We start from the raw sequence: 27,852 nt of genomic DNA on the forward strand, positions 1-27,852 counted from the left end.
GAAAAGTGGGTCGTCCCCAAACTCCTCCTCTATGACCCCACCGCACCCTCAGGCTGGATAACAGCTGAGAATACACCAGACTTTTTTGATTCCGCCCCCAGGCTGGCCTGGGAGGGACGGGCACAGGTGGGTGATATAATCTAGACTCCTGTTGGCATTGCACTCTTCCTTAATGGTTTCTCTGCCTTCCGCAGTGAGGGTCCTGGGCTCCAGCTCAGGCAGTGGTGGGGGCAGAATCCATGTCAGCTGGACGCCTGTCCCTGCCCCCCACCCAAATTGGGGCAGAGGTAGGAATGGGGGAACTGGGGGGAGGGCCTAGAGGCAATGTCTCTTCTCTCACAGGACTGTGAGGGTGCCAGATAAATGTGTTTGGGGGCAGTTTCCCTTGCTTCTCTCTGGGTGGGGAAGAAGGGGGTTGTCAAGTTGCCAGTGTTCAATCCTAGGAATGTCGCTTGCCTTGCTCCATGACCTTAGATTTCCCTGTAGTGGGCCTTGGTTTTCTCCAGTGTGTAGGGCGATTTGAGGGCCTACCCTATTGACCACAATAAGGAGTTAAATTGGACCCTCCTGCTAGTGGTTGAAAGCACAGGATTTAGAGTCAGATTGCTTGACTTCAAGTCCTGTTCTATTGCTTGCAGGCTGTGATCTTGGTAAAGTAACCTTTCCACCGTGTTCCTTCGTTTCCTCATTTGTAAAATGAGACCAGTTAGAGGGACTAACTCAGTGTTAGAACAGTGCATGGCATCTCATAAGTGCTCACTGTTAACATTATTATGACCACAGCTTGGTGCTAGCATCTCTTCTGCTCTGATGAGAAGTCTCATTGATTGCGATCTTACCTTCTCTTCCCTCTCCCTCTAGATAGGAATATCCTGTGTTCAGCTAAGGAAGGTGAGAGAGGCCCAGGGAGGGTGGGTGGTAGGGAGTGTCTCCAAGATTATACAATTGATGAGTCTAGACTAGGTTCCGCTGGGACCCAGCAGTGCCTGTGACACTTGTTTCTCTGCCTGGGGGAAGGCTCCAGCTAAAGGCTGAGGATTGAGGCCATTGACTCAGAAACTAGCACTTGGAACAGCAAAGCTCAGCTGTATTGCCAGGTCCTGAGCTAGATGCCAGAATCACTGCTATGAAAGCAGCCTGGTACCTGCTGTCAAGGGGGGTGGGGTGGGGTTGAGAATAGATAAGTAACCAGGCAGCTAACACAGTACAGTGAGAGCACAGAGCCAGGGTATTCTCCTGGGGTCGGGTTGTCTCTTCAAGACGTTGACCTAATGGCCATAGGAGGAGGTCAGCAGGTGGGTACGAATGCCACTAACGCAGCCCCTAACAAATGACCTTGTTCCCCAAGGCAGAAGTTCTTTGCACTCGGTAAATTCAGCCTTTTTAGATACTTCGCTAATCTCCAGGAGATAATGCCAGCCCCAAAATAAATGTTTGGCCTTCCCCCATTCTCTTGGCACTAAGGCATGAAATCTAGTAGTTCCTTCTGGCCAGCCCCATCCTTCAAGCCTTCTCCCATCTAGCCCAGCCCCATCTCACTTTTCACCTACACTCATCCCTCAGTTTCATTTCCAGCTTTTCCCTTCCTGTTACTAGTATTTATTTATTTATTTAGCTGTACCGGATCTTAGTTGTGGCACTCAGAGTCTTCAATCTTCTTTGAAGAGTAGGAATCTAGTTGCCTGACCAGGGATTGAACCCAGGATCAAGAGTTCACAGTTTTAGGCACTGGACCCCAGGGAAGTCCCCTTCTTATCAGTTCTTTTTTCTATAACCTGATGAGTTTGACTCATATCCTCATACATTCCCCCCCAAAATCCTTGCCTGGTTTCTTGCTAGTTCACCAAGTCCTTGCTCCATAAGACCTTACATCTGGCCCTTCTAGGTAGCTCCTCCCCCCCCCCCCCCCCCCCCGACAAAAGGGTCAGCAACTTTACACTCTTTCTGGAACATAGCAGTGTAGAAAATACAGTTGGGACCTCCCTGGTTGCGCATTGGGTAAGAATCCACCTGCCAAATGCAGGGGGCATGGGTTTGATCCCTGATCCAGGAGGATCCCACAGAGCAACAGAGCCTGTGAGCCAGAACTATTGAGTCCATGTTCTAGGGCCCGAGAGCCACAACTCCTGAAGCCCACACACCCTAGAGCATGTGCTCTGCAACAAGAGAAGCTGCTTCAACACAACTGGAGTGTAGTCCCTGCTCGCCACACAGAGCAGTGAAGATCCAGTGCATCCAAAAGTAAACAAATGAAAAGTAATTTTTTTAAAAATGGCCTTGACCTTTGAACAATACAAGTTTGAACTGTGGGTCCATTAATATGTGGTTATTCTCAATGTAAAAGCAGTACTGCGTGATGTCCAGTTGGATTTTTCAACCGTGTTGGGGCTGAGTGCTCCTAACTCCTGTGTTGCTCAGGGGTCGCCCATCCTTTGTGTTTTTACTTGGGTTTATACCAGGTGTGTTTGGGCTTAGCCTGTTTGTAGGCAGACAGAGACTCCTTGAGGCCAGGCTCTCTTCCTCTTCTGTGCTGAGAAAAAGGTGGAGTGGCTGAATTTCTTCAGCCGAAAGGAACTTCAGGCCTTCCCTCTGCTCTTCCTTCCTCTGATGTGGCAGGGATTTATACCACAGCTGCCCTGGGGACTGAGGCAAATCCCCCCCCCCCCTTCCTTCTTTCCTCTCTGCTGGGGAGACCTGCCCTGGAGCCAGCCCCTCTCTTGGGGGGGGCAGGGGTGCAGTGTGTGGAAAAAGAGCCAGGCTCTGGGAGAGGAGGGTATTGGTTTAGCTCCCCTTCTCTTCACCACTTACAGTCTTAAGTGAAAATAATGACTTTGCTGATCAGATAAAGCTTCACAAAAAATCTCCTGGCCTCCCTGTTCCCTCCCCCACCCCCCTCGTCTGCACAGAGAGATTCTGTGTGCTTCATTTAATACACGAATGAGTGTGTGTTTATAGAAAGTCCCTTGACACCACCCCCCCCCCCCAATCACATTCAGTACTGGCTCCTAGCAGACTCCATTTTCGCCTCTTCCGTATCCCGCCTAACCCCTGCTTGCCTTGCTGGAGTGGGGAGACACTCAGAGCCGCTGCCTGCCATCCTCCTCCCCCTGAGTGCTGGGCTAACCTCAGCCCACCTCACCACACTTCTCCCTGGGAACCTCTCCTGACATCAGTGACTCTTCACCAGGAGATGGCAGGACGGTGCTCTGAGATTGCACCGGGAAGGCTTTTTGACCCATGTCCCACCAGTGGACACGTGGGATCCCTGGTGAGCTGGAAGGCTCACTGGACAGAGGGAGCTGAGGCTGCGAGTGCCCATCCCGGCTCTTCCCTGGGGAAGCCCCTCACTACCCTTTGGGAGCCTCAGTTGCCTATCTGAACAGAAGAAATCAGAACCACGGGCCTCTTTTTTGCTGCTCTCCTGTCCTACAGCTGTTTTCTTGGGCACATGCAAGGTGGTGAGTGTAGTGTGTCCCGAGCTGGGCTTGGGTCAGTGGTGGCTGGCAGTGGTGCTGGACATAAGGACTGGCCTCTTGCACAAAAGATTGGTTTCCATTGGGAGGCATTTTAGATGCTAGGCCCTGTATGTTGTGGGGCTGTACTGTGTGTGCCCACGTTTGTACACATGCGCATGCGGCTGGTGAAGGTGGATAGTTGGGAGGGGACCCAGAAAAGGATGTGTAATTGAAGCCAGAAAGCCTAGTCTTTTTTTCCAGCCTGCCCCCAGGGCCTGACAATAGCTCATCTGAGCCTTCCTGGGTTTCCCTAGGCCCTGCGGGATTTTAACAGAGCTAGGGATTTTGCTTAAAGGTAGCAGTGGTTCTCTTTCCCTAAAGTACTTCTCTGTCTCTCTGGGTAATTTTATTCTTCCTTAGAGCAGGGGCAGCCCGAGGCCCTACCTGAGAGCAGAGCAGGAACAGGGTACTGAGGGGTCCTTGGGATAGAGGGAGGCTAACTAGGGATGGGGCCTTTTCCGCAAACTTAACAAAGGGCTGACTGACTGATTTTCCTGGGTGTGCCCAGAGAAGCCACATTCCCCTGGTCAGCTTGGGATTGGTGGGGGAGTAGGGAATCAGTGGGGTATTTTAGTGGTAGCAGGGCACTCCCATTAAGGAGAGTCTGAACTTTTAGCAGTACTTTACCATTTGTGATCTTGAACAAGATGTTAGGCAGGGTAATTACAGGATCTGATTCTTCCCAATTTTGAAAGAGTTTTTATTAGAGGAAATAAGACAATGACCCGACAAAACTTTGCCTTAAACCTTTTCAGATAGTCTTCAAGAGCACTTTGCCCTCTGAATCTGATTTCCCATTCCACCTTCGTGATAATGACGTTGATGGTGCCGGCCTTTTGGCCTGTTCTTGTCCTGGTAGCATGCAGGGAGTGTTTTGGGGGTCTGTAGGCTGGGTCCCTGGAGAAGTGATTACTGCCATAGCTCATGTGTAATTGAGGGAGTTGATCTTCTAACAGCTGCCTCTGCTGGTCCTCGTCAGGGAGCTGCGTGGTACTAGGCTGCTCTGGGCCAGACTAGAGTTAGCAAGAGAATCAGTGTGGAGTAAGGAGTTTCCTGGGCCTACAGGCTCCACCCTCTTGGAACTGAAAGAGATTTTCCAGTTCTCCACTGCCCAGCACTGGGAATGGGGGATGCTGTGGGTTGGGTTATAGAGCTCTGGCTCTCCTTTGGCATGTGAAGTGTCTTGAGGCAGTGGCTCCAGTATGGGGTGGAAGCCAAGAATTCAGTGGCCTCACAGGTAGGCATCAGGCAAGGACTCTCTTCTCATTAAGGGAACAAGTGTCTGATCAAGAAGTGGAACATTCCTTTTGAGACCAGCTGGACAAATTTCTCTGCTCAGGGACTGGGGGCAGCTCTTGTCCTGGCATGGGTGGCCAACAGTGGTGGGAAAGGGATGGGTGAGCAGAGCCCCAGGTTGTGTCTTATCCTATGGGTCTCTGGGAAGGAAGGGTTCAGAAACTCCTGGTCTTCAGAACCAACTTGGAAAAACAAGTGTAGGTGTAGAAAGGACCAGACTTATTAGAGCCACTTCCTTAAAAAAAATTTTTTTTTTCTCATTTTTAAAAAGCCCCTGGACTTTGCTGGCTGGCCAGTGGTTAAGACTCTGCACTTCTATTGCAGGGGCTGCAGGTGTGATTCCTGGTCAGGGAGTTAGGACCCTGCATGATGCATGGTACAGCCAAAAATAAAAATTAAAAGTAATAAAAATAGAAAGCTCCTCTTTACCCTGGTTGAAACTACTGGAGAATCCCAAACACAATTAAATCACTGTAGATATACTACTTAAGTCCTGGTAATATTTGGTTGTGTGTCTTTCCAGAGTTCCTACTATGTGTATTTGTTATGTATACCTTTTCAATTTATTTTACAAAAATGGGATTATAATTTTTTTCATTTACTGTGTTTATCTTTTCATATCAGTAGAGATCATTATCATTTTAAGAACACTCTGGAAGTTGCTCAGCTTTTATTTAGCCAGTTCACTACTGTTAGACATTATTTTCAGTTTTTTTGAAATTATGAATAGCTCTTTCAGCATCTTTGCACATAAGTCTAACACGTGTCTAATTTGTATCATTAGGATAAATTCCTAAAGGTGGAACCATTGAGTAAAATGTGGGGGATGATGGTCTCACTTTTCCTCTGGAAACTTGGAAGGCAGGCACATCTTCCTGTTGGCGACCACAGATCAGTGAGGACAGAGCTGGCTCTGATGCACAGGCCTTAGAAGAGGTCTTGGACTTCTTGATTGCCCACTTAGGGTTTTTGTCGTGCCTTCCTAAGTCTACTCACACAAAGACTTCTAGAATGTTTGAGCCAAAGAGAGTCTTTCAGATTCCTTTATGGGATCTGCTGTGATTCAGGAGCCCCGAACTATAAAGCAAATCCTGCTATGGACCTGGAGTCTCCAGGCCTTAGTCCCCCTTACACAAGAGGGTAAGAGCTGTGAGAGACCAGTGTTGAATTCCTGGGGTTTTGGCTGCCTGCTTCTTCCATGATCTCACTTTCCATGATTTCTTCAGAAAATAGAGTTTGAGCATGTGTCTTCCTTCGGTCCGCCACATCTTCCGTCTGTGGGAACCTGCAGGTTGCTTGGTGGCGTGGGGCAGTGATGAGGGTGAGGAGCTGGTTGGGGCCCTCTCTGATGGGCGCTGTATAACCACCTCTCCTTTCTTGCTTCCACAGAACATTCTGCCCCGGCCAAGGTGGTGAGGGCAGCAGTTCCTAAACAACGCAAAGGTGGCAAGGTAAGAAACATGAGTTGGCAACCCAGGGGTTGGGGTGGGCTTCCTGGATGGAGGTGGTAGCCTCTTTTCTGTTGTAGTGAGTGCTTCTGGGCTGCAGGGGATTTCTGGGTTCTCTCTGAATAGCAGAGGCACTTTTTCTGGGTCTTTGTTGTGGATGATTCTCGTGGACAGACTGGTTTTGGCTTATGATCTCTTGGTGGAGCTGTATTTTGGATGAGGACCTGAATGGTGGAGGCAGGGTTATCCTGGAACCCTCACAGAATGTGCCTTGCAGGTTGGTGACTTTGGAGATGCAATCAACTGGCCAACACCTGGAGAGATAGCCCACAAGACTGTGCAGGTGAGTCTGTGGGGAGGGATGGGCAGGTTTGAACTCCATCTACATGTTCACATTTGGCCTCAAGCTTTCAGAGCCTCGGGTATTAATTTTCTGTTTTTTTAAAAGGAGTGGTTGGAAAATATGGGCAACATTGAAATAGCTAAGAATCATCCTTTGAGCCTTTGCTGTGTGACAGACTGCCAAATGCAGTTTATCCATCATTTCACTTAATCCTCAATGACTCCTAGATAGGCCCTTCGGTAATTCCCATTTTACAGATGAGGCCACTGAGGCCTGGAGGGGAGGTTAATCACTAGTCCTGGATGGCCAGGCAAGGATTGAAAGTCACGTGTGTCATGTTCTAAAACCTGTGTTCTCTACTTGGATTGCCTGTAAGTGCAGCAGAATGGTCATTAGGGCAAGTACCCACCTCCAGAACACAGGTTATGGGGAAGCTTACATAGCTTTCCTAAGCCCCAGCAGAAGGTGGACCCCTGATCAGTCCTTTCCTCCCCAGCATTTTTTTTCTGGGCTGACGGCAAGGTTCCTCAATGGCTTGGGCCACTGGGCTTTGTTCACAGACAGGATTGGTGTGGACAGACCAGAGGCCAATGTCTCCTCCATCCCACAGGTGATTCAAACCACATGGTCCTGTTGTAGGGAGTAAACAGCTGGCCTTTGCAGACCACAGCCCATGTCGAGGGGTTGTCTCTCTCATTTAGACTTAAGGGACTTGGAGAGGCAGGTTGTCCTCCGCCTGTCGCCTGTTTGACCACTCTTCCCAGCAAAGGCATGTCAGGCGTGAAAACAGGGCCATAGGATACATCCACCCCAACCTGCATCACGTGCTCCAGTAACGGAGCTCCCTTCCTTCCCATCCTGAGTGGCTTTCAGATGCACGTCACCTCCCTGTTCTCTGCTTCCTGCTGCAGCCACAGGCCCACAAGTCTCAGCCTGCCCGCAAGCTACCACCCAAAAAGGACATGAAGGAACAGGAGAAAGGAGAGGGGAGCGATAGTAAGGAGAGCCCGAAAACCAAATCGGATGAATCGGGGGAGGAGAAGAATGGGGACGAGGACTGCCAGCGAGGGGGACAGAAGAAGAAAGGTGAGTGGCTTGGAGCAGGACTTGGGAGGAGGTGGCAGGCAGAATCAGGGAATGTGAGAACTCAAGTGCTGCTGGAGCAATTTTAGGAGCCCCCCAAAAGTGCTTGGGGGTCTTATGGGTGTAGGCTGCTGGGCTGGCAAGCTTCCTTCCAACTATGTGTCCACCATTTCTTTTGCTGTAACCAGCATTTGGAAAGCCCTGTCCTCAGCACTGGGGCTCAAGCAGTGCAGAAGACAGGGGGTCCCTCCCACAGTGTGTTCTTCGTGTCACTTGATGTATTGCTGCCTTGTGTTAGATTTCATTTAAATACAGGAGATCCCATTGCTCTGGCTGAAATGGCTAGGATACATGTTTGGCTGCTGTCATACGTATCTAGAAGAACAGTGGTTTAACCAATATGGAAGATAGTTTCTTTCACTTGATAGCATGGTAGAAGTAGGCCAGGCCTAGAATGGCAGCTCTTTGATCCCTTTGTCTTGCTGTGTGTTGTCTCTTCTCATTCCAGGTGACTCACTCTACTTAGCAGGATGGGGAAAAGGGAGAATAGCTCCCTGCTTTTTAGGGATGCACCCTAGAATTGACTGCTTCCACTCAGCTCTCCTCGGCATGTATCTAGGGGAGCCTGGAGGTGTGGCCTTGATTCCAGGCTGCCATGTGTCTGGCTGTAGAGCGTGTGCTCTGGAGAAATCAGTGTTGGGAGTCAATCAAGAGTGTCCATCACACTGAAATCCACTGCCTTCTTATTTTAGAGATGAAAATGAGGTCCAGTGAGGGAAAGGCATTTGCCTGAGGTGACCAGGGGGCAATGAAAGCCCTGCCAGGGACAGAGGATTGGGGGTAGAGATGGGCAGGAGGGGCCTCTCCTTCAAGCCTTTCTTGTGCCCACGCTGTTCTCCAGGGAACAAACACAAGTGGGTTCCGTTGCAAATAGACATGAAGCCGGAAGTGCCCAGAGAGAAACTGGTCTCACGCCCTGCTCGTCCTCCAGAGCCACGACACACCCCCACCAGCCGCGGGGAGATCAAAGGTATGCGCTCCCACTATGGAGGGCCTGGGCCTGGGGCTCACCCTCAGGCCTGATCTGATGCCCCTTTCCCCATAGGATCTGAGCCTGTCACCTACGTGCCCGTGGCCCCCCCCACTCCAGCCTGGCAACCAGAGACCAAATCGGAGCCTGCCTGGCATGACCAGGATGAGACATCGAGTGTGAAGAGTGACGGGGCTGGTGGGGCGCGGGCTTCCTTCCGTGGCCGTGGACGGGGGCGTGGTCGCGGACGGGGACGCGGACGGGGTGGCACTCGAAGTACGTGAGGCCCCTTTGGGCTCCGGGATGTCTGAGGGAGTTCAGTGGGGGCGGCGGGCGGGGATCTCCTCTCCCTCATGGTGCCTGTTCCCCCCATAGCCCATTTTGACTACCAGTTTGGCTACCGAAAGTTCGATGGTGCGGAGGGGCCTCGCACCCCCAAGTACATGAACAACATCACCTACTATTTTGACAATGTCAGCAGCACTGAGCTTTACAGCGTGGACCAGGAGTTGCTTAAAGACTACATCAAACGCCAGATGTGAGTGTCTGGGCGACTTCCTTCTGGAGACACAGTGGGGTTGGGGGTGCCCAAGGACGGAGTAGGGCTGTGCAGGCCCTTCTGGGGATCACAGTGGTTGCTGCCTCTGGCTGGAGGTAAAAAAGATAATTTGAGGGAACTGCACTTCTGTTTTAAAAATTAATCAGTTAGTGTTTTTAAAAGGAAAGAAAATGTCTAGATTCTGTTCCCGTTGGGCCTCTGTTTGTAATGGCAGCGTTGTCAGAATGCTAATAGACACTGAGTTCTCATTGATGAGGCTCAGTGCTCAGCTTCATAGGCATTCTCTTACTTGGTTATGGAGTTACCTATTTAATTTTTATGAACTGGGTTTTATCCCTTTTTTATTGATAAGTAAACAGGCCCAGTAACTTGCCCAACTAATAAGTGGCAAGGCACAGGTTTCAGTCTGTTCCTGTCTGACTTGCAAAACCTTAACTCCTAACCTCTCTAATGGACTGTCTCTCAGTCAGGTGGGGGGAGCCATACAAGGAACGAGCTCGTTGCAATAGAGTGTGATAAGCAGTTTAGGAGCAGAAGAGAAAGTGACCAACAGTATTGGGACTGGGTTTTAAAGGATGAGGAGCTTGTCAGGTATACCAAGAGGCTGAAGGGCAGAGGGTGACAGTTTGACCCAAGGTTAGGGAGCCATGGGAGGATAACATCATCTCTTTCCAGCCTTTAAGATTGTAAATACAGAGGGACAGGGTTGGTCGGAGGCTGTGTGAGGTTCCTGGAATGTACAGAACAAAGAAGGCATATTCTCACATGATGGAGCAATCACACTTCTCCCCTCCACCTAGTGAATACTACTTCAGCGTGGACAATTTAGAGCGAGACTTCTTCCTGCGACGAAAAATGGATGCTGACGGTTTCCTTCCCATGACACTTATTGCGTCCTTCCACCGAGTGCAGGCCCTTACCACTGACATTTCACTCATCTTTGCGGTATGTCTCCCTCCCTGGGCTGGGGTGGAGGGGAAAGAAAGATCCTTACTTAAGGAGCTGGAGTTTGGGTCAAGCCCAGGAACCCCAGAAGAGTCCTCATCTCATTACTTGTGCTAAGATTCCAAGGCTTGGCCAGCCTCTCTCTCTCTCTCCCTCCCTCTCTCTCCTCCTCCCCTTCCCTTCCCTTCTCTATCTCACCTTCCTCCCCCTCTCTCGCTCACTCCTTATCATGGAAGACATCAGACATGGAAGATTTATAAAAGTCAATCCAGTGGTGTAATGAGCCCATTACCCAGTCTCAGCAGCTATCAATTCATGGCCAGTCTTATTCCGTCTATCTCCTCATCTGTTTCCTTTCCCAGATTACTTTGAAGAAAATCTCCAGTAATCTGACATTTTATCCATGTTTCAGTTAATTTATCTCCAAAAGATAAAGACCTGTTAAAGAAAAGTACTCACTATTATTATTATTGCATGTAAAAATATTAATGATTCTTTAATATCACCAAATATTTGTTCAGTTGCCAATTCACCCCCCATTTCAGAAGTTTTCTTTCAGTAGTTTGTGAATCAGGATCCAAATAAGATCAATACATTGTCTTAGGATATCTCTTCCTCTCTCTCTTCCCTTGCAGTTTTTTGTTGGAATGCTAGATTATACAGCTTGTAGAATTTTCCATAGGACACAGTGGTACATTTTACATGTTCCATATTCCAGATTTTTTGTAAATTAGTGATTGAGAGGCCTGATCAGATTCAGGTTTTTTTCTTCCTTTCTCCCTCCTTGTGGAGAATACTTTATAGATAGTGATATATTCTCTCAGGTGGCACTTAATGAATGCTTCACCTGGTTCTCTTTTTTGTCATATAAGCTGTAAGTTATTACCTGTTACTTCATTAGAAACTATAAAATGTTTATGTTCTATCTGTCTGTCTGTATTTGTTTGCTGGAATAACTCTTTAAGGAGGTACTTTGCCTTATCAGCTATTTGGTTACCAAGAAGCATGTGAAAAAAAAAGCAGCGTGTAGTTTGTACAGGAAGGGCAGTTAAGTGCTTGATCTTTTCCTTTGTTAACCAATTCTCAAAATTATGAGCTGATTGCTAATAACCTTCAAAGGTAACTGGTAAGGTTTCAGTTTGTGTTTTTGTTTTAGTATCGTTACAGACTAGTAGATTCAAGCAGTTTGTTTCATTTATTGTAGTTATTATGCTCAATCAAATCATTGCCAGTGGGACCTTGGTTCATCTTGTACTTTTGTTGCCTCAGATCTGGAAGGGCCTTTTTTTTTCTTTAAGACACTCTAGGTCCTTTATTTTGGGGAAATGGTAATTCTGATATTTAGATATCACAGCCTGAATTATAGGGTGTTTATTGCTACGATTGGTCGTTTTTTTTTTTTTTAATACATCATGAGATTACATTGATATTTTCTGTTAATATTTCTACAGTGTCTTTACTTAACCCAAGGATCTTTTATGTTTGTAACTATTACTTTCTCCCATGCCAAAAATCCTGATTCCAAACAACATCAACATAAACTCTTCATTTGTTTTACTCTACACATTATGCTTACAGTACCACTCCTACTTCTAAAAATTTTTTTTCCCCATTTTTATGGTCAGTGACTATTAAGTTGAAATAATTTTTGTGTGGTTGTGTACATATTAGTTTTAGTAATTTTGCTTTGCTCTCACATTTTTGGGTATGCTTTCTTACCCCTAATTTCTTACTTGTTTTACATTTATAAAAAATATTTATGTGGTTCCAAAGGCAAATGGTTATGTTGAAAGTCCAACTTAAAAGATTTTCTTAATACTTTTTCCCCTTTTACTATAAACAAACTTTTTTGAATCCCCGCATTAAAAAAGAAATAAGTAAATGCCTCTCTGTATTATATACTTACCCTTTCTTAGATGAATGGTAACATGTATTTCTTCACCATTTTTTGCTTTCACTTAATGTATCTGGGAGCTGGCCACTTAGTAGTGGTAGTGGTAAAAGAAAGATACTCCTCGTTCTTATTTACAGTTGTGTATATATATCTTTTTGTGGTTTAGCCAGTGTGTCTTTGGTGTAGGAGTGGGATGGTTGAACTGAAGGGCACATGCGTATATAATTTTGCTAGCTGTTACCTGATTCCCTTTCTAGTGGGTATGCTTTCTGCAGTCTCACCAGCAGTGTATGAGAATGCCTCTTTCCCCAGCCTCACCAACAGAGTATGTTGTCACATGTTGGAATGTTTTTTTTTTCCATTTAAAAGAATTTGAAAAGAAAACTCTTCTCTACTCCCCATTACTTCACCCCCTTTCCCCAGAGATAGATACCTGTAGCCCTTTACCTGTGAATCCTAGAAAAATTTGTGTGCATTTGCATGTTTTTACTTAAGAATTCCAACATCAGTGGAATCTTAAACTCATTGACCTAGACCTGGTTTTTGTGACTGTTAACCACCTCAACACATTTGAAGCTAATTTTTAAGCCTGAGTTGTGTTGGGTTGAATGGATGGCCATAATTGGTTTAAATTGCCTGTGTAGTGGCAAGTTTAGGTAGTTCCCAGTTTTTCCTTTTGCAGGCAGTGTTGCTGTGAATGGCCTTTTATCCATATCTTATACATGTTGTCACCTGTTGGTACAAGTATTTCCCTGGGATTGATTCCTGGAAGTAGAATGGCAGGGTCAAAGGGCAAGTGTGTTTTGCATGTTGGTACCTCTTATAAGTTTGAACATCTCACTCGTCTGCTGGCTGTGGAAGATGGGGCCAGTTTTCTTATACTCCTGCCAACTCTGGACTTTGCGCTGAGCTCATGGGGCTCAGTCATACCCCAGCTTCCAAGATCTCGGTCTGTCCATGTCTTCCCTCTACATCTTCTCTCACCTCCTCCCCTACAGGCCCTAAAGGACAGCAAAGTGGTGGAGATCGTTGAGGAAAAAGTACGCAGGAGGGAGGAGCCAGAGAAATGGCCTCTTCCTGGTCCCCCGATAGTGGATTATTCCCAGACGGATTTCTCCCAGCTTCTCAACTGCCCAGAGTTTGTGCCCCGCCAGCACTACCAGAAAGAGACAGGTAGGTACCCTGCTGGCATGTGGATGCCTCCCTTTTGCTGTTGTCTTCCGGCCAGCAGTCCTGCTCAGAGCTGGCATCAGGAGGAGGGCTGGTGGGATGAGGACCTCCCCTTTCCACCCTTCAGAGTCAGCGCCTGGCTCTCCCCGTGCGGTCACTCCAGTGCCAACCAAAACAGAGGAGGTCAGCAACCTAAAGACACTGCCCAAGGGCCTGTCCGCCAGCCTCCCCGACCTGGATTCTGAGAACTGGATTGAAGTGAAGAAAAGGCCTCGGCCCTCTCCAGCACGACCCAAGGTGGGTGAGGCCTGTCCCTATCCTGGATTCTAGGGGCTTAGGCTGGAGAGTGCGGAACGGGTATCACATAGGCACAGAGCTCTGTGTTCTAAGGGAGTAGCAGTCAGGCCAGGTGGTTCAGGGTTGTGATGTAAGCCGCAGGTCACCAGTGAGTGCAGGAAGGCTGATATGGCCTGTTTCTATTTCCAGTGGATCACCCCTCATGACAGCCCTCGCTCTGTAGTTCCTGAGTGGTATTTTTCACAGGAGGAGATCATGCAGCCTCTGGCAGCAGTCTCATTGAAAATTAAATGTTTCTTAATACTTGGCTGGGTTTTTTTTGTTTGATTTTTTTTTGGGGGGGGGGTTGTTTGGGGGCTTATTTGGCCCTTCTGTGTGGCATGTGGGCTATTAGTTCCCTACCAGGAATCAGACTCGTGCCCCCTGCAGTGGAAGCGAAGTCTTAGCCACTGGGCCACCAGGGAAGTCCTTTGGCTGTTCTTTTTGTCTCATCTAAGTCCTTGTGGCTGCATTATTTAGCGCCTTCCCCCTGAATTTGTCCTCACAAGCTCACATATAACTCCATCAAATCCTTTGAAAAGGGAAGGGAGAAGGAGCAGACCCATGGCCTGGAGAGTTAGAGTCTAGACTGGAACACAGACAGGTCTTCTGTCATTGCTGGCTGGTGATCTTGGGAAACTTCTCTAATATCTGATGGCCTCACTTTATCTTAGGCTGAAAGGAAGGGGGGGTTAGGTTGCTCTAGAAATAGTAGACCAGTATATGAGTAGCTCACACGTAGTCCTCTGTTAGAGAAGTGTTTCAATCTCAAACTAAAATTTGAGGAGCAAACTTCTACTCCATTCACCTGCCCACAGCCATCCCTTCTTTGGGTACCTTGGTCTAGGCCTTGAGAGGAGACCTGATAGATGACCTTGGACTTTGGGTCTGTGGAATTCTGTGCCCCTTTTCCACTGTATCACTGTGATCAACTCCCTCATCTCCTTCTTGCCCCCACACCCCCAACTTCCCTGTCTGTTCTGGTTGTTCAAGAAGTGTCAGATAGGCTAGAATTGTGAGGACAAGGTAGTAAGTGGACAAGGACCTGACAAGGTTCAGTTCAGTCCTGAAGACTGCAAAGGCTTTGGAAAGGCCTTTCCAAAGCCACACTTAGCCCCCATTCCAGGATTAGAGCCCTCCACTTCCACCTGGCCTACCGTGACCCTTGTAAAAGAGAATAGTTTTAAGATTTATACAGAAAGGTTTTTTTGGCACAGCAGGAAATTACTGTTTAAATATGTTCTGTGAGGTAAACAGATGTTTTACCTCCAAAAACTTTCAGATAAATTCAGCCTATCAACACTCTGAAATACTTTGTTTTGGCTGAAAGGAGTCTTGTTTTTTCTCTTGCCTTTGGGACATGCTGTGTTTTTGGGTTTTTGTCTGTTTTGCCTCTTACAGTCTTTGTCCCTGCCTTCACCTGGCTTACTTAAACGGGCCCTTTCATAATCACTTCTTCACAGAAGCCTTCCCTGAGTGTCCCCATTCCCACCCCCAATTGCCTAAGTGCTCCTCCCTAAGTACTCCCACGAGGCCTATTTATAGTCTTTACCATCACATTGCAGCTGGTTGGTTGGTTGACTTTTTCTACCACTAAACTGTGAGCTCCGTAAGTTCAAGGACCTGGTCATGTTCACAGGGCCTGGTACCAGTGGGTTCTTATCCATTTAGCAAATAGTTGAACACGGGCTGTTGTTCGGTCGCAATCTAAGTTCTGAGGGTATAATGGAAGGCAAGGCAGCTGTGGTTCTTGCCTGATGAAGCTTCCAACTTATTGGGAGGAGTTGGGGATGGAGAAATGGATGAATTAGCCTATTGAACTTCTTCATGTACCCACTTGGAGGCCAGGTGCTGTGGGAGGGGTGTGTATTTAGGTAAATGAGAGTGCACTTCATACATAAAGGGAACTTGTCGCCTCAATGTTTGTGAATGACTGATGTGCACTGTGAGTGGAGAAACCCAGAGTCCTGTGGGACATCCTTTTTTTTGTGAGTGACTCCAGTGCTGACAGCTGTGACTTGGTGTCATTATCAGATGTAAAAGTCCCGTGTTGAGGGGTCAGGGCTTCTCTCAGGACAGTGACAGCCTGGTCTAAGGACTTACCGGTGATTCTGTCTCTCTTTGGTTTCCCCCTATTTTAGAAGTCGGAGGAGCCCAGGTTTGTTCACTCGACCACTGTGCCTCAGCATCTGCCGTCTCAGCAGCTGATGTCCAAGGATCAAGATGAGCAAGAGGAACTGGATTTCCTGTTTGACGAGGAAATGGAGCAGATGGATGGGCGGAAGAACACCTTTACCGCCTGGTCTGATGAGGACTCTGACTATGAGATTGATGACCGGGATGTCAACAAAATCCTCATTGTCACTCAGACACCACCCTACATGCGCCGGCACCCGGGGGGCGACCGCACTGGGAACCATACCTCTCGTGCCAAGATGAGTGCTGAGCTGGCCAAGGTCATTAATGATGGGCTCTTCTACTACGAGCAGGACCTGTGGACTGAGAAGTTCGAACCCGAGTATTCCCAGATCAAGGTGAGCCTTGGGCATAGTGGTGGGGGCCTAGGGTGCCTGTGACGTGAGGCAGAGGAAAGCTGACAAGCGCGCGACCTTGGGCACAGAACCTCAGCACCCTCATCTAATAAAAGGGGGTGATGATTGACACTGCTTGAGGGGGGCATTAAGAATGAGAAGAAGTGTATAAACGCTGTAAACTGCCCATGTGAGAGGTGATCATCCTGCTTCTTGATCACCCGCATTTAATTTCAGAGGTTGGCTAGACACTTTTGTGAAGAATAAGATTGGATTGTCATTTCTATTATTAAATATTTATGCATGTATTAAAGTTTAAAGGTCTTTTGAGGAACTTGCTTTTGAGTGTGGAATATGGAGAAAAGATAGGTCTTTTAAAAACTCACTGCTGCCCAGTCAAAACTGGCGTTGTAGGCATTTTACAGAGTGGATGTGTATGGTGGTTAGTCAGCTTCTGGTGAGCCTCTGTAGTGAGTGGTAGTAGTAATGTGTTTCGAGATGAGAGAATTGCAGGAAGAGAGTTGGGGAGGGGAGGCTATAGCAGGTTCCGGGGGGCTGGAGTTCTGACCTCAGTGCTGCTGCAGGGAGGGCTGGGCAAGTCTTCAGCCCTGCTGGGTGAGCACTCTCAAGCCTGGGCACCTGGAGTTGAGGCATGGTGATGGGCAGCTGAGAGCCCAGGGACCAGAATTCCACGTATGTGGACGTGGGAACTGCCCTCTTCAACTTCCTGTCTGTCTTGATTCCTAAAACAGGCTAGGGCAGTCCTCTTACCAGCCTCTTTCCCCCACCCATCTTGTGTCCTCTATAGCAAGAAGTTGAGAACTTCAAGAAAGTCAATATGATCAGTCGGGAGCAGTTTGACACGCTAACCCCTGAGCCCCCTGTGGATCCCAACCAGGAGGTCCCTCCTGGACCACCTCGCTTCCAGCAAGGTGAGAGATGACCCTGCCACCCTGGCCTGAGTGGGACAGTCTGGAGCTGTCGGAGGGCTTCCTGAGACAGGCAGTCACAGGCCTACCTCTGCTCACTGTCTCCACTCTGCTTCTACAGTTCCCACTGATGCCCTGGCTAATAAGCTGTTTGGTGCTCCCGAGCCTTCCACCATCGCCCGCTCTCTACCAACCACTGTCCCAGAGTCGCCAAACTACCGCAATGCCAGGACCCCCCGCACACCCCGGACACCGCAGCTCAAAGATTCAAGCCAGACATCACGGTTTTATCCAGTGGTGAAGGAAGGTCGGACACTGGATGCTAAGGTGAGGCGTTGATGCTGAGCCACTAGGTCCTGGGCTCAACTTGACTGCCTTCCGGGGCTCTGCTTCTCTCCCTTGTCTTGAGCTAAGAAAGTACCACATCCCACCTCCCCACCCCCCACAACCTGCTCTGTATTCTTAGGCTAGTGGGCCCACCGGGACTGAGTGACCTCATCTGCAGTGTGGAGTGGGGGGTGGGAGCGGTGGCCCCATGCAGCCCTGATAAGAACTCAGCAGGTCCTTGAGCAGGTCACATCCCCGCAAGCCTCAGTTGTGTCACCTGTCAGGTAGGTGTGCCAGTTCCTCCTTCAGCTGTGGGCATCACGTGAGACTAGATATGAAGATGCTTTGTAAATTGGGAGATAACTCAGACTTCAGGAGGGTATCGTAATCCTACAAATACTTGATGCTCCTCAGAGTCATATGAGTATGACTGTATATTAACAAATCCCGCACTGACCTTTGCAGACACCTCGGAAAAGGAAGACAAGACACAGCTCGAACCCACCTTTGGAGAGTCACGTGGGCTGGGTGATGGATTCCCGTGAACACAGGCCCCGGACTGCTTCCATCAGGTGTGGGCCCTGGGAAAGGGCGACAGGCTGACCGCAGGGAGGGCAGCAGAGCGGTGACAGTGATGAGACCAAGACGAGAATACCTCTTTGGTTTGCAAATGAAGGGAAATTTAAGGAAGGGGGCCCTCATCCAAATCCAAAAAAACCACGAGTAGTCTAGAGAGCTTAATCCAGAGCCTGGGGAGAGGAAGGCTGCTTTCTGAAGTGTGGTGGCTGCGTGGTATTCTCATGGGAGGTTAGCTCAGTTGATTTCAGACATGCATATCTGCTGCCTTCCTCAGGATAGCTCAGGAGTTGAATAAAAGAATTCTGAGATTCTGCACCCTAGGTCTGCTGGAGCAGCTTCTGGGGGTTGGGCCTGGATTCCTTTTTATTTATTCCCAGGAAAATGACCCCAGTGTTCTGAATTCCAGAGCAGGTTTGGGAGCCACTGACCTATGCACTCTTATTTATTCCCTGCAAAGATAGGTAGGTGGTGGTTTTACAAAAAATATGGATGGGTTAACCCATTACAGCTCGGCAAGGAAAGTTAAATGTTAACATGGGATAAATAAACAGCTAAAAGCTCATATTTGGGCATTGTACAGATCTGAGATGTTAAATATTAGCTTTGTGACAGGGCAAGACTCCCAGTCTGTGAGCCCCAGTGTCTTGCTGTTAAAAAAAAAAATCCAAAGGTTGATTGAGTAAGTGAGACACCCATGCTTATAAGTGAGATCCATGCATATGGTTAATTAAGGATCTAGTACAGTACCTGGGCCTCTTTGTTACACTGAGAGGCTGGATGTTGAAGGCTGGAAGGAACCAGAGGGACCCCTCCTATCTGATGGTTGGCTGCTCTGGGGAACCTGGTGACACTCTGTTTCATGGTATCTGCAGCTCCAGCCCCTCAGAAGGCACGCCTGCAGTTGGCAGCTATGGCTGTACCCCTCAGTCGCTGCCCAAGTTCCAACATCCTTCCCACGAGCTGCTGAAGGAAAACGGCTTCACACAACACGTCTACCACAAGTATCGTAGGCGCTGCCTTAATGGTAAGAAGCACAGGGGGAGAGGGCGGAGCTTCCTGGGCCACTACTGAGATCCAGAGTATAAGGGCTGGTGGAGCAGGTGACTGTTCTCTCTAGCCTCAGAGCAAGAAGTGACATAACATAGTAGGAAGGACTGAAGTTAGTTTTGGAATATAGGAGGCAAAGAGGATCTGGTGCTTAGAATATTCCTGTTCCTTGATTTTTCTCTATTGATATTAGAAAAATCAGGCATTTTCTTTGCTGTTTCTGGTGAAACCATCGATGTCACAAACAAATATGCATGAGACAGCATATATTCTCCAGAAAGATGATGGCCTGTGGACCAAATCCAGCCAGCAGCCTGTCTTTGTACTGCCCTGGAGCTAAGAACAGTTTTTGTTTTAACATTCTTAGGTAGGGGTGGGGAGGGTGAGACTTTATGACAGAGACCATATGTGACCTGCAAAACCTAAAATATTTACTCTCTAGCCCCTTACAGAAAAAAAGATGGCTAACCCCTAGTCTGGATGAGAATGTAAGGAGAGACCCTGTCTAGAATCTCACATGTTTCCTTTTACCACAAAAGGAGATAACCTTTTAACTGTAGGTTTCTCTTGGGTTGTCTCTAAAGATGCTCAGAGCCATGCTCACTTAGAGTTACTGGTCACTCAGCCCCCTTTTATTCAGCAAAACATGGCTGCTCAATGCTTGATTCATCTACCTTACTTCCCTCTTCGTGTGTATCTGTGTGTAATAACAGCTTTAGTGAAATACAGTTCACACACTGTATGATTTCACCTATTTTAAGTGTATAAACTCAGTGGCTTTTATATTTGAGTTGTGCATCCATCACCAGAATCCATTTTAGAACATTTTCATTACCTTAGAAGCTCTGTGCCCCTTACTAGTCATTCCCCATCCCTCCACCTCGCCAACTCCTCCCAGACCTACACAACCACCAGTCTACTGTCTCTATGGATTTGACTTCATATAACTCGTGATCCTTTGTGACTGGCTCCTTTCCTTTAGCGTATAATTTCAGGGTTCATTTATGTCGTACCGTGTGTCAGTACTTAATGCCTTTTTATTATCAAACAACATTCTGTGTATGATACCACCTTTTTTTTGTATATCCATTCGTCAGTTGATGGACAAAATTTCTGCCTTGTCTTTTCATGAGCAATGCTACTTTGAACATTCCTGTACATGTTTTTGTGTGGACATAGGTTTTCATTTATCTTAAGTGGAAGAGTGTAATTCCTGGGTCATATGATAGGGTAGTTTTGTGTAACGTTTTGAGGAACTGCTGCAAGACTGTTTTCTTAAGTAGCGGGATCATTTTATATTACTCACAGCAGTCTATGGGGGTTCTGATTTCTCCATATCCTCCTGACACTTACTGTTGTCTTCCTCTTGAGTATAGCCATCCTAGTGGGTATGCAATGATATCCTGTAATAGTTTTTATTTTATTTGATATGATGTTGAGCATTTTTTCATATGCTTATTGGCCATTTGTATACCTTCTTTGGAGAAATGTCCATTCATATCTTTTGTCTATTTTTTAACTGAATTATTTGTCTTTGTTATTAAGTTGTAATGAGTTTTTATTCTAAGTCCCTTATCAGATAACATAATTTGTAAATATTTTTCCCATCCTGTGGGTTGTCTTTTCACCTTGTTTGTTGATCATGTCCTTAGAAGTACGAAGGTTCTTAATTTTTAAATGATACCAGATTTTAAAAACTTTATCTGTTGTTTCTTGTTCTTTGGTGTTGTGTGTGTGTATATATATATATTTTTAAATTTTTAATTGGAAGATAATTGCTTTACAATATTGTGTTGGTTTCTCCCATGCATCAGCATGAATCAGCCATAGGTATATACGTGTCTCCTCCCTCTTGAACCTCCCTCGCACGTGTCATTTTTACTTAATATTGTAGGACTCCTAAAATGATTGGTAACGATGATATGATGAATGTAATTTGTTGAGTGCACGGATTACTTATTTGTGCTTTTCCTGGTTCTGACTACACTGAGAGCAGTGATATTTGAGGTGGAGAGGTGGACCAGAATGCCTGCTTCAGAAGCAGATGCCGCCTACTTCTGGGGGTGTTCAGGCCCCAGGCCCAGCAGCAGGGCTTGCTGCAGAGTAGTTAGTCCTCAGTAAATACTTTCCCGGAGACTTAACGGTGATGAGCAGGGGAACTGGGAGGAGAAAGAACCGATGTCTTTGAGCCACAGGATCATTTGTCCCCTACAGCACAGGCAGCCTGGCTCTAAAACATATCTTTCCTCTTTCCTCCCCAATCAGAGCGAAAACGCTTGGGCATTGGCCAGTCTCAGGAGATGAACACTCTTTTCCGCTTCTGGTCCTTCTTCCTTCGAGATCACTTCAACAAAAAGATGTATGAGGAATTCAAGCAGCTGGCTCTGGAGGATGCCAAAGAAGGCTACAGGTGAGTGAGATTGGGGCGAAGACTCTGACTGGTGCTTGAGGGATGGTGAGAGAGGATATCTTTGTTGGGTCCGCTTCCAGAACTGTGATAGGAAATCCATTGTGTATATATTTCATGTACTTTATAAAAGAAAAATTAGTACTTTTGAATAAGTAATATATTCAAAATTGAAAGAAGTCGTAAGGTCATATAGTTGAGAAGTCTTCCTCATCCTAGTTTTCTGGCCATCTGGTTCCTTTCCCCACAGGCAGCCAGTATTGTTAGAATCTTGTGAGTTCTTTCTAAAAATACTTTGCTTACATAAGCAAGGACAGACCTGTGTAGTCTCCTCTCTCCCCACACCTCTTTTGTTCATGTAAAAGATGGTCTCTATTAGGTAATATTTTGCACCTTGCTTTTTTAATTAATGCTGTATTTTAGAGATCATTCCATATCCATATGTAAATAACTTTCTTGGGTTTTTTTATGACTTATGTAGTCTTACTGTATAGATGAACCATAATTTATTTAACTAGTGTCCTATTAATAGATACAGCAGAAAGTAACCAGTGATACTTCATAGGCAAACGGGTGTGGGCAGAAGGCTGTTGTTCATTTGGCCCAAGTTTGCTGACCCCTGGCAAACGTTTAATGCTGGACTCATTTAGACTAGCATTAAATGCCAGCCTTCTCTGAGAACACTTACCATTTTCTCAGTAATCCATGTATTTTAAATGGTTTCATAGTTCATCTGTCATCCAGTTGTATTTCCTTTTTACAGATAAAGAAACTGTCCTGATTTCACTGACTTGTGTTCTCCTACAGATATGGTTTGGAGTGCCTTTTTCGATACTACAGTTATGGCCTGGAGAAGAAGTTCCGGCTGGATATATTTAAGGACTTTCAGGAGGAAACCGTGAAGGACTACGAAGCGGGTAAGAGTCAGAGTTGGGACTCTGTGAGCCCTGGGCTCGTCTGTATCACATCATGTCTCCCTCTTCGGAGCCTCTCTATTCCTCTCGGCGTCCAAGCTTCTTTCTACCTCCCTCTTTCCCTGCAGGTCAGCTGTATGGGCTAGAGAAGTTCTGGGCCTTCTTGAAATATTCCAAAGCCAAAAATTTGGACATTGACCCCAAACTTCAAGAATACCTCGGCAAATTCCGACGTCTCGAAGACTTCCGAGTGGATGTGAGTGGATGTCTCTCATCTTTCCCACCCTGATTGTCTTAGAAAGAAAGCTGGACCAGAGATCTGGATACCTGGGTTTTGATCCCAGCTGGGCCACTAGCCCAGGGACCCTTCTTGTCCCTATTTGGGCCTTAAGTTTCTTAAACAGAAGGTGTGAGAAGTGGGCAGTGAAGACTCATTGGAGGGTTTGTGATTGCTCCTCACTCCCTTTCCCATATATGGCTAAACCATCATAATGCCCTTTCTGTCTTATCTCCATCCCTCTTTGCCTCTATGCCCTATTTAGAGGTGATCAGGATGAATACCCTAGGTAAATGTTCTTATTCTTTCTGGGAGAGGTCTGTTCCAACCCCAGAACTATATAAAGGGAATCTAGTTCTTCCTTGCTCCTCCCACCACTTCTTGGCACTGACTCAACAGTGACATCCAGTGGTGGGTCAGAGTTCTGACTGTTGGTTCCTCTTCTGTCCTGAGTGTATCAGGGATTCCAGAGATAAGTAAAACTCTTTCCTTCAGAGTGTTTATAATGTAGTAGGGATATGCCAGTCGTCTTACTCCCTTGAAACCTTTTAGCAAAAGCACAAATAGAAGTAAGTAATAGTCTTCACATACATTAAAACATTTGACTTTATTGTGTGTCAGACACTGTGCTCTGACCTTTTTAACCTTTATAAAGTGAAGCAGGCAGGGTTATTGTTGTCATCACTACAGCAGTGGATGATCAGGAGCCCATGGCCAGCCAGAGAGGTAGTGGCAGCACTGCTCAGGTGTCCTGACAAAAAGATGGGTCCGTTTTCTTCCATCCTTGAGGACTTCCTCCTTTGGGAGCGGGGCCGGGGGGTGGGGGGCGTCCAATAGGGAGACCTGTTGGGAGCAGAGCAGAAAGGGCTCAGCCTTGGCTCCTAAAGAGGGCTCAGCTTTGGCTCCCAGAAAGGGGAGAGGTGACCTTGGGGTTACAGAACCTCTGGCAGTGGTGAGGCTAGACTGGATCCCAGTCTGACTCTTAAGATCAGTGTCCTTTCTAGGGCCATGAGGCAGCCCCCAGGAGTCTCTGGGCCTTCTGAGTGGAGGCAAGTCAGTGTATTGCATGCCACGTTCCATGTGCCATCTCCTGAGCAGCCGCCACTTCCCAGAAGGGGAGTGGAGAGATGTATGGATAAAGGTCTGGGCTTCAGTGGTAGATAGGTCTGTTTCAGATTTTGTCTTTACCAGTTAAAAGTTCTGGACCCCTAGGCAGCAGATTGTTTTTCTGTGCCTCACTGTTGTCATCTGTGAAACTAGATGGTCCTGTCTGCATCAGTGGGTGGTGTAGACCCCGGGAGTGAATGTGCACAAATCAGCACAAGCTTTGGCATCTTGGCGTGGAGATGTGCTTAATAAAACTAGTGACTAGTTTTTAGGGTTATAAACCTATTTATTATCTACACTGGGAGGTAGGAAGTAGGGGGTCTCTGAATAGCTCTGGCAAGGGAGGGGGTGTGGGTAGTGCTCCCTAATCACCTGTGACTCCCTCCTTGTTACAGCCCCCCATGGGAGAGGAGGGCAACCACAAGCGACACCCAGTGGCAGCAGGAGGTGGCAGCGGTGAGGGCAGGAAACGGTGCCCCTCCCAGTCTTCCAGCAGACCCACCACCAGCCAACCCCCCACACCACCTGCTGGCCAGCCCATCCGGGAAGATGCTAAATGGACAAGCCAGCACTCGGATACACAGACTTTGGGAAAGTGAAAAGCCCTTTAGCCCTGGGGTTCTGGGGGGAGAAGGGATGGAGGGGGTAGGTGAGCGTCTGTGGGGGTGCCCAGTCCCAGGAGAGGGGACAGAGAAGGGACAGGCCTGTAGTCATTAGGATGGGCCTTCGTGCTGAGTAGCAATGTGTATTACCATTTGGGCTATCAGAGGTACCCCTGGGCAGGAGCCTCCACACTCCCCCTCCCCCTTCTCTCTCCATGACTCTTCTTCACATCCTAGCTTCTTCTAAGGGGGGAGGGTAAGGGGGGAAATTTTTTTTATATATATATATATATATATATATCAAGTTTTAAATTATTGATAGTTTGTCTGGATTACCAAAATCACTCTGCAGCCCTGCCCGCGGCTGGTAGGCCGCAACCCTGGTCCCCATCCACAGCTGCCTCCTGCTCCCCCTCAAGCCAACTATGCAGCCCACGAAAAGGCCCTGTGGGCCCCATTGCCCAGCACTGTTTCATAGAAGGCTCTGGCAGCGTCCCTGGGCCCTACAAGCACCAGCCCCTTGATCATCTGGGGCTTGCCATCACCATGTTCTCCCCCTGCTGTCCCCGTTACACCCTTCTGCCATCTTCTGGGAGGAGGAAACCAAAGGATCTAGAAGTGGGGGTGAGGGAAGGTTTCAGCCTCTCTCCATCCCCCTCTCCCCATGCCCCTTACTCCAGCCCAGACAGACGCTGCTCATACCAGAAAAGACTATTGAAAGATGATTTATTTTATTTTTCTCTGACCTTTCCATCCTTGGGAAAATGAAAAGAAAAAAAAAAAGACAAAATCGACCATAAAAGACCAAAAAAAACCATCAGAAAACCCCCACCTAATCCACAGAAAGTGATGTCTTTCCCCTACTCTTGGAATTTTTTTTTGTTTGTTCTTGGAAATAGTATTTTTTTAAAAGTTGCCTTATTGTGGAGTGGGAATCTGAAATACCCAAATGCCTGTTTTCCTCGGTGGAGTCAACTTGAAGAGCTCCCACCTTCTCTGGATGTGCCTGGGCTGGATTGGTTAGAATCTGTCTCTTGACTGAGTTGCATGTACAGCACCTCCTGCCTATAGGCAAGAGAGTTGGGAGCGGCTCAGATCAGAGCCGTGCCCAAAGTTTCTCCGCTGTCGCATCATTCGAAGCTGACGTCCTGTGTCCATACCCTGCTGCCGCTGTCGTGTCCTCGCTCTGCGTGCTGTCCTCTCGCCAGGCTCCGTCCTGCCGTGACACCCGTCATCCTGCCTTTGGAACCCCAAGGCCAAGTTTGCTTCAGATTACTGGAGGACAGCACTGGCCTGGATCTGGGACACACTTGTCCTCAGCCCGACCATCTTCCCCCACCTCAGAGGGGAAAGGTGAACACTTAGCAGCTGAGGCCTGGAAACATTTCTCGCGTTCCCTTGATTGAGCTCTGAGACCTCAAGGAGGCTTTGTCTCTTAAAAGGTGGAGAAAGATGCTGTTCTCCTCCCGTGGGCCGGGTGGGTTTCCCCATCTTGCGTCACCCCTCTGCAAGCCATCTCTGCCCACCTTCCAGTTGACCCTGCCTAGGAACAGGTGATGAGGAGGCTATGAGGGTATGGGGAATCCTGCCAGTGGGAGAAGCCCCACGGCAGGAAGGTATATGTGGACATAGAGTATACCTGTCTTCACTTCTCCAGCCACTGACTGCTTGTCTTGGGCTGCGGATGATTAGTGGAGTGGTCGGTCTCCTGGCAGCCAAAACTAGGGACAGTGACCCGTGACTGACCTTCGCAGACTGGGCTGGGGGCTGGGTGCAGGCGTGATGACACACTCACCCCGGGGTGGTGCTCATGTGCTCACTCTTAGACCTTTTCAACTGCTTCCTCTGTTGGGCCCTAAATTTGGGAGTAGGGGCCAGGATCTCAGGCTGGCAAGGGCTTGTCTTCTGTCTTGGGCACCTCATTGCTGTGCCACCCCCGCCCGCCCCCAGTCTGTACCCTCCCAGTATGGGGAAGCCAATCTCCATTCCTGTGAGCCGGTTGTCTCGAAAGCCAAGATGAGTGTCTGGTCTGTGCTCCGACAGTGGAATCTGAGGCCTCTCCCTGCCCAGCCCGGTGCCCACCCCATGATGTACCACACATCGGACACCTGGACCTCCTCCTTCCCTTAATCACCCCTTTTCCTTCAGGTTGCTCGGCCCTGTACTGTTTCCAGCACCATAGTAACCTCAGTGTTTGTCCTCTGCTGGGTTTGGGGTCACAAGGAAGCCTTGAGGGTGTGGGGAAAGGCTGTTCTCTAGAGTTTACTCCCAGGCCCGGGGGCTGCCATCCTCTCCCTGATCCTCCCCACAGACACCCCAGAAAGAAGAAGCCCCTTTGGGGTGGGGAGGTGAGGACTTCATCTCAATACAGGCTGGGGATGGGGAGGGGGGCTTTTTTTCTTCCTTTTTTTTTCTTTCTTTTTTTTTTTTTTTTGTGACATGTTTGGAGTTAATGTTGCAAAGAGTAGTTTACATCTTCACTTTCTGAAGACACTTGAATTTAGGACCGATGTATCTGTGACAAGCATGCCAGGAGTGGCAAAGGACATCAGGGCTTGCCACTTCACACCCACCATCCTTCATGGGGATCCAAGATCTGAGACAGAAGCAACAGCCTGCCCCAATCCTTCCGTTCATCCTGTACCTTTCCGAGATGGGTCCACGCCAACATGACCTTTGGGCCTCAAACATCAGAAGGTCTGTGTACCTCAGCTCTGCTCAGGGGCAGGTTTCTCCCGCTGTCTCCTGAACCTGGGAGGAAAGGCACTCCGGGTAGAGAGGGGTTGCCCGACGCTGCCGCAGCCTGGACCCCTGGGGCTCAGATCCCAGCAAGGAGCCCCCATGTCAAAGTTGTTATGTTTTTGTTCTGTTCTATTGTAGTTCTTCTCTCCCCTTTCCTGGTGATTGATTTTACAAAAGAAAGCTGCTCAGAAAGCCCTGGCAGTGGGAGGAGGGGCAAAGAAGACTAGTTAGGGAGGGTGGGCTGGTTTTTTGCCAAAAGCCTGGGTAGAGTGGTCTGGATCATCTGTCACCCTCCCAAATGGGACCCCAAAGTATCTCGTGTGTGAGGGTCCCAGGATTTGCCCCAGCCCCACCCTCTCCTTCAGCCACATTGATGGCAGAGGCAGAGAAGATCAGAACATACAGCCCATTCTGACTGGAGAGGAAAACTTGTCATCTGGCTTTGTGGAGAAGGTTCCACCTTATGCTCATAGTACATTATCTTTACCATGTGCTAGGATATCACATTTACAAGGAAAAAAAAATGTAAAATACTTGAATGAGCTTGTATTATAACATTAATATTATTGAGAGTATCTGCTTTCCAGGCTGAAGTGATTCATTCATTATTCTAGTCCTGCTTTAGTCGTTTGTAATTTGTGGTAATTATGCTTTTCTTTTTAATACAAAAAAAATGTATAAAAATAAAAACTTGAAAAGGCAAAAAAAAAAAAGCCTGGCTGGTTTCCCATGAAGGGGTACAGCTATTGGGTGTGTCGGGTGGAGGCTGGT

The 27,852-nt window shown here is 47.8% G+C and overlaps 1 protein-coding gene across 4 annotated transcripts in view; it reads left to right on the plus strand.

Moving 5' to 3' along the window:
• LARP1 (La ribonucleoprotein 1, translational regulator) overlaps positions 1 to 27,794 on the plus strand; it is an 85,300-nt gene extending 57,506 nt beyond the window's left edge. For 3 of the 4 annotated variants that reach the window (XM_043913375.1, XM_043913372.1, XM_043913374.1), the window contains exons 2-19: positions 6,201 to 6,262; positions 6,537 to 6,602; positions 7,514 to 7,688; positions 8,587 to 8,715; positions 8,791 to 8,991; positions 9,091 to 9,253; positions 10,075 to 10,219; positions 13,112 to 13,286; positions 13,411 to 13,580; positions 15,761 to 16,153; positions 16,959 to 17,082; positions 17,201 to 17,406; positions 17,872 to 17,978; positions 18,858 to 19,009; positions 21,298 to 21,442; positions 22,247 to 22,356; positions 22,482 to 22,609; positions 24,133 to 27,794. In XM_043913375.1, coding sequence (XP_043769310.1) covers positions 7,565 to 7,688; positions 8,587 to 8,715; positions 8,791 to 8,991; positions 9,091 to 9,253; positions 10,075 to 10,219; positions 13,112 to 13,286; positions 13,411 to 13,580; positions 15,761 to 16,153; positions 16,959 to 17,082; positions 17,201 to 17,406; positions 17,872 to 17,978; positions 18,858 to 19,009; positions 21,298 to 21,442; positions 22,247 to 22,356; positions 22,482 to 22,609; positions 24,133 to 24,336 — 2,676 coding nt within the window. In that variant the 5' untranslated portion in view covers positions 6,201 to 6,262; positions 6,537 to 6,602; positions 7,514 to 7,564 and the 3' untranslated portion in view covers positions 24,337 to 27,794. The remainder of the gene's footprint in view (positions 1 to 6,200; positions 6,263 to 6,536; positions 6,603 to 7,513; positions 7,689 to 8,586; positions 8,716 to 8,790; positions 8,992 to 9,090; positions 9,254 to 10,074; positions 10,220 to 13,111; positions 13,287 to 13,410; positions 13,581 to 15,760; positions 16,154 to 16,958; positions 17,083 to 17,200; positions 17,407 to 17,871; positions 17,979 to 18,857; positions 19,010 to 21,297; positions 21,443 to 22,246; positions 22,357 to 22,481; positions 22,610 to 24,132) is intronic. The other variant, XM_043913373.1, reaches the window with a different exon arrangement.
• The last annotated feature ends 58 nt before the right edge of the window (positions 27,795 to 27,852 follow it).

The sequence above is a fragment of the Cervus elaphus genome, chromosome 9 (genome assembly GCF_910594005.1).
Source record: "Cervus elaphus chromosome 9, mCerEla1.1, whole genome shotgun sequence".
NCBI classification, from domain to species: Eukaryota; Metazoa; Chordata; class Mammalia; order Artiodactyla; family Cervidae; genus Cervus; species Cervus elaphus.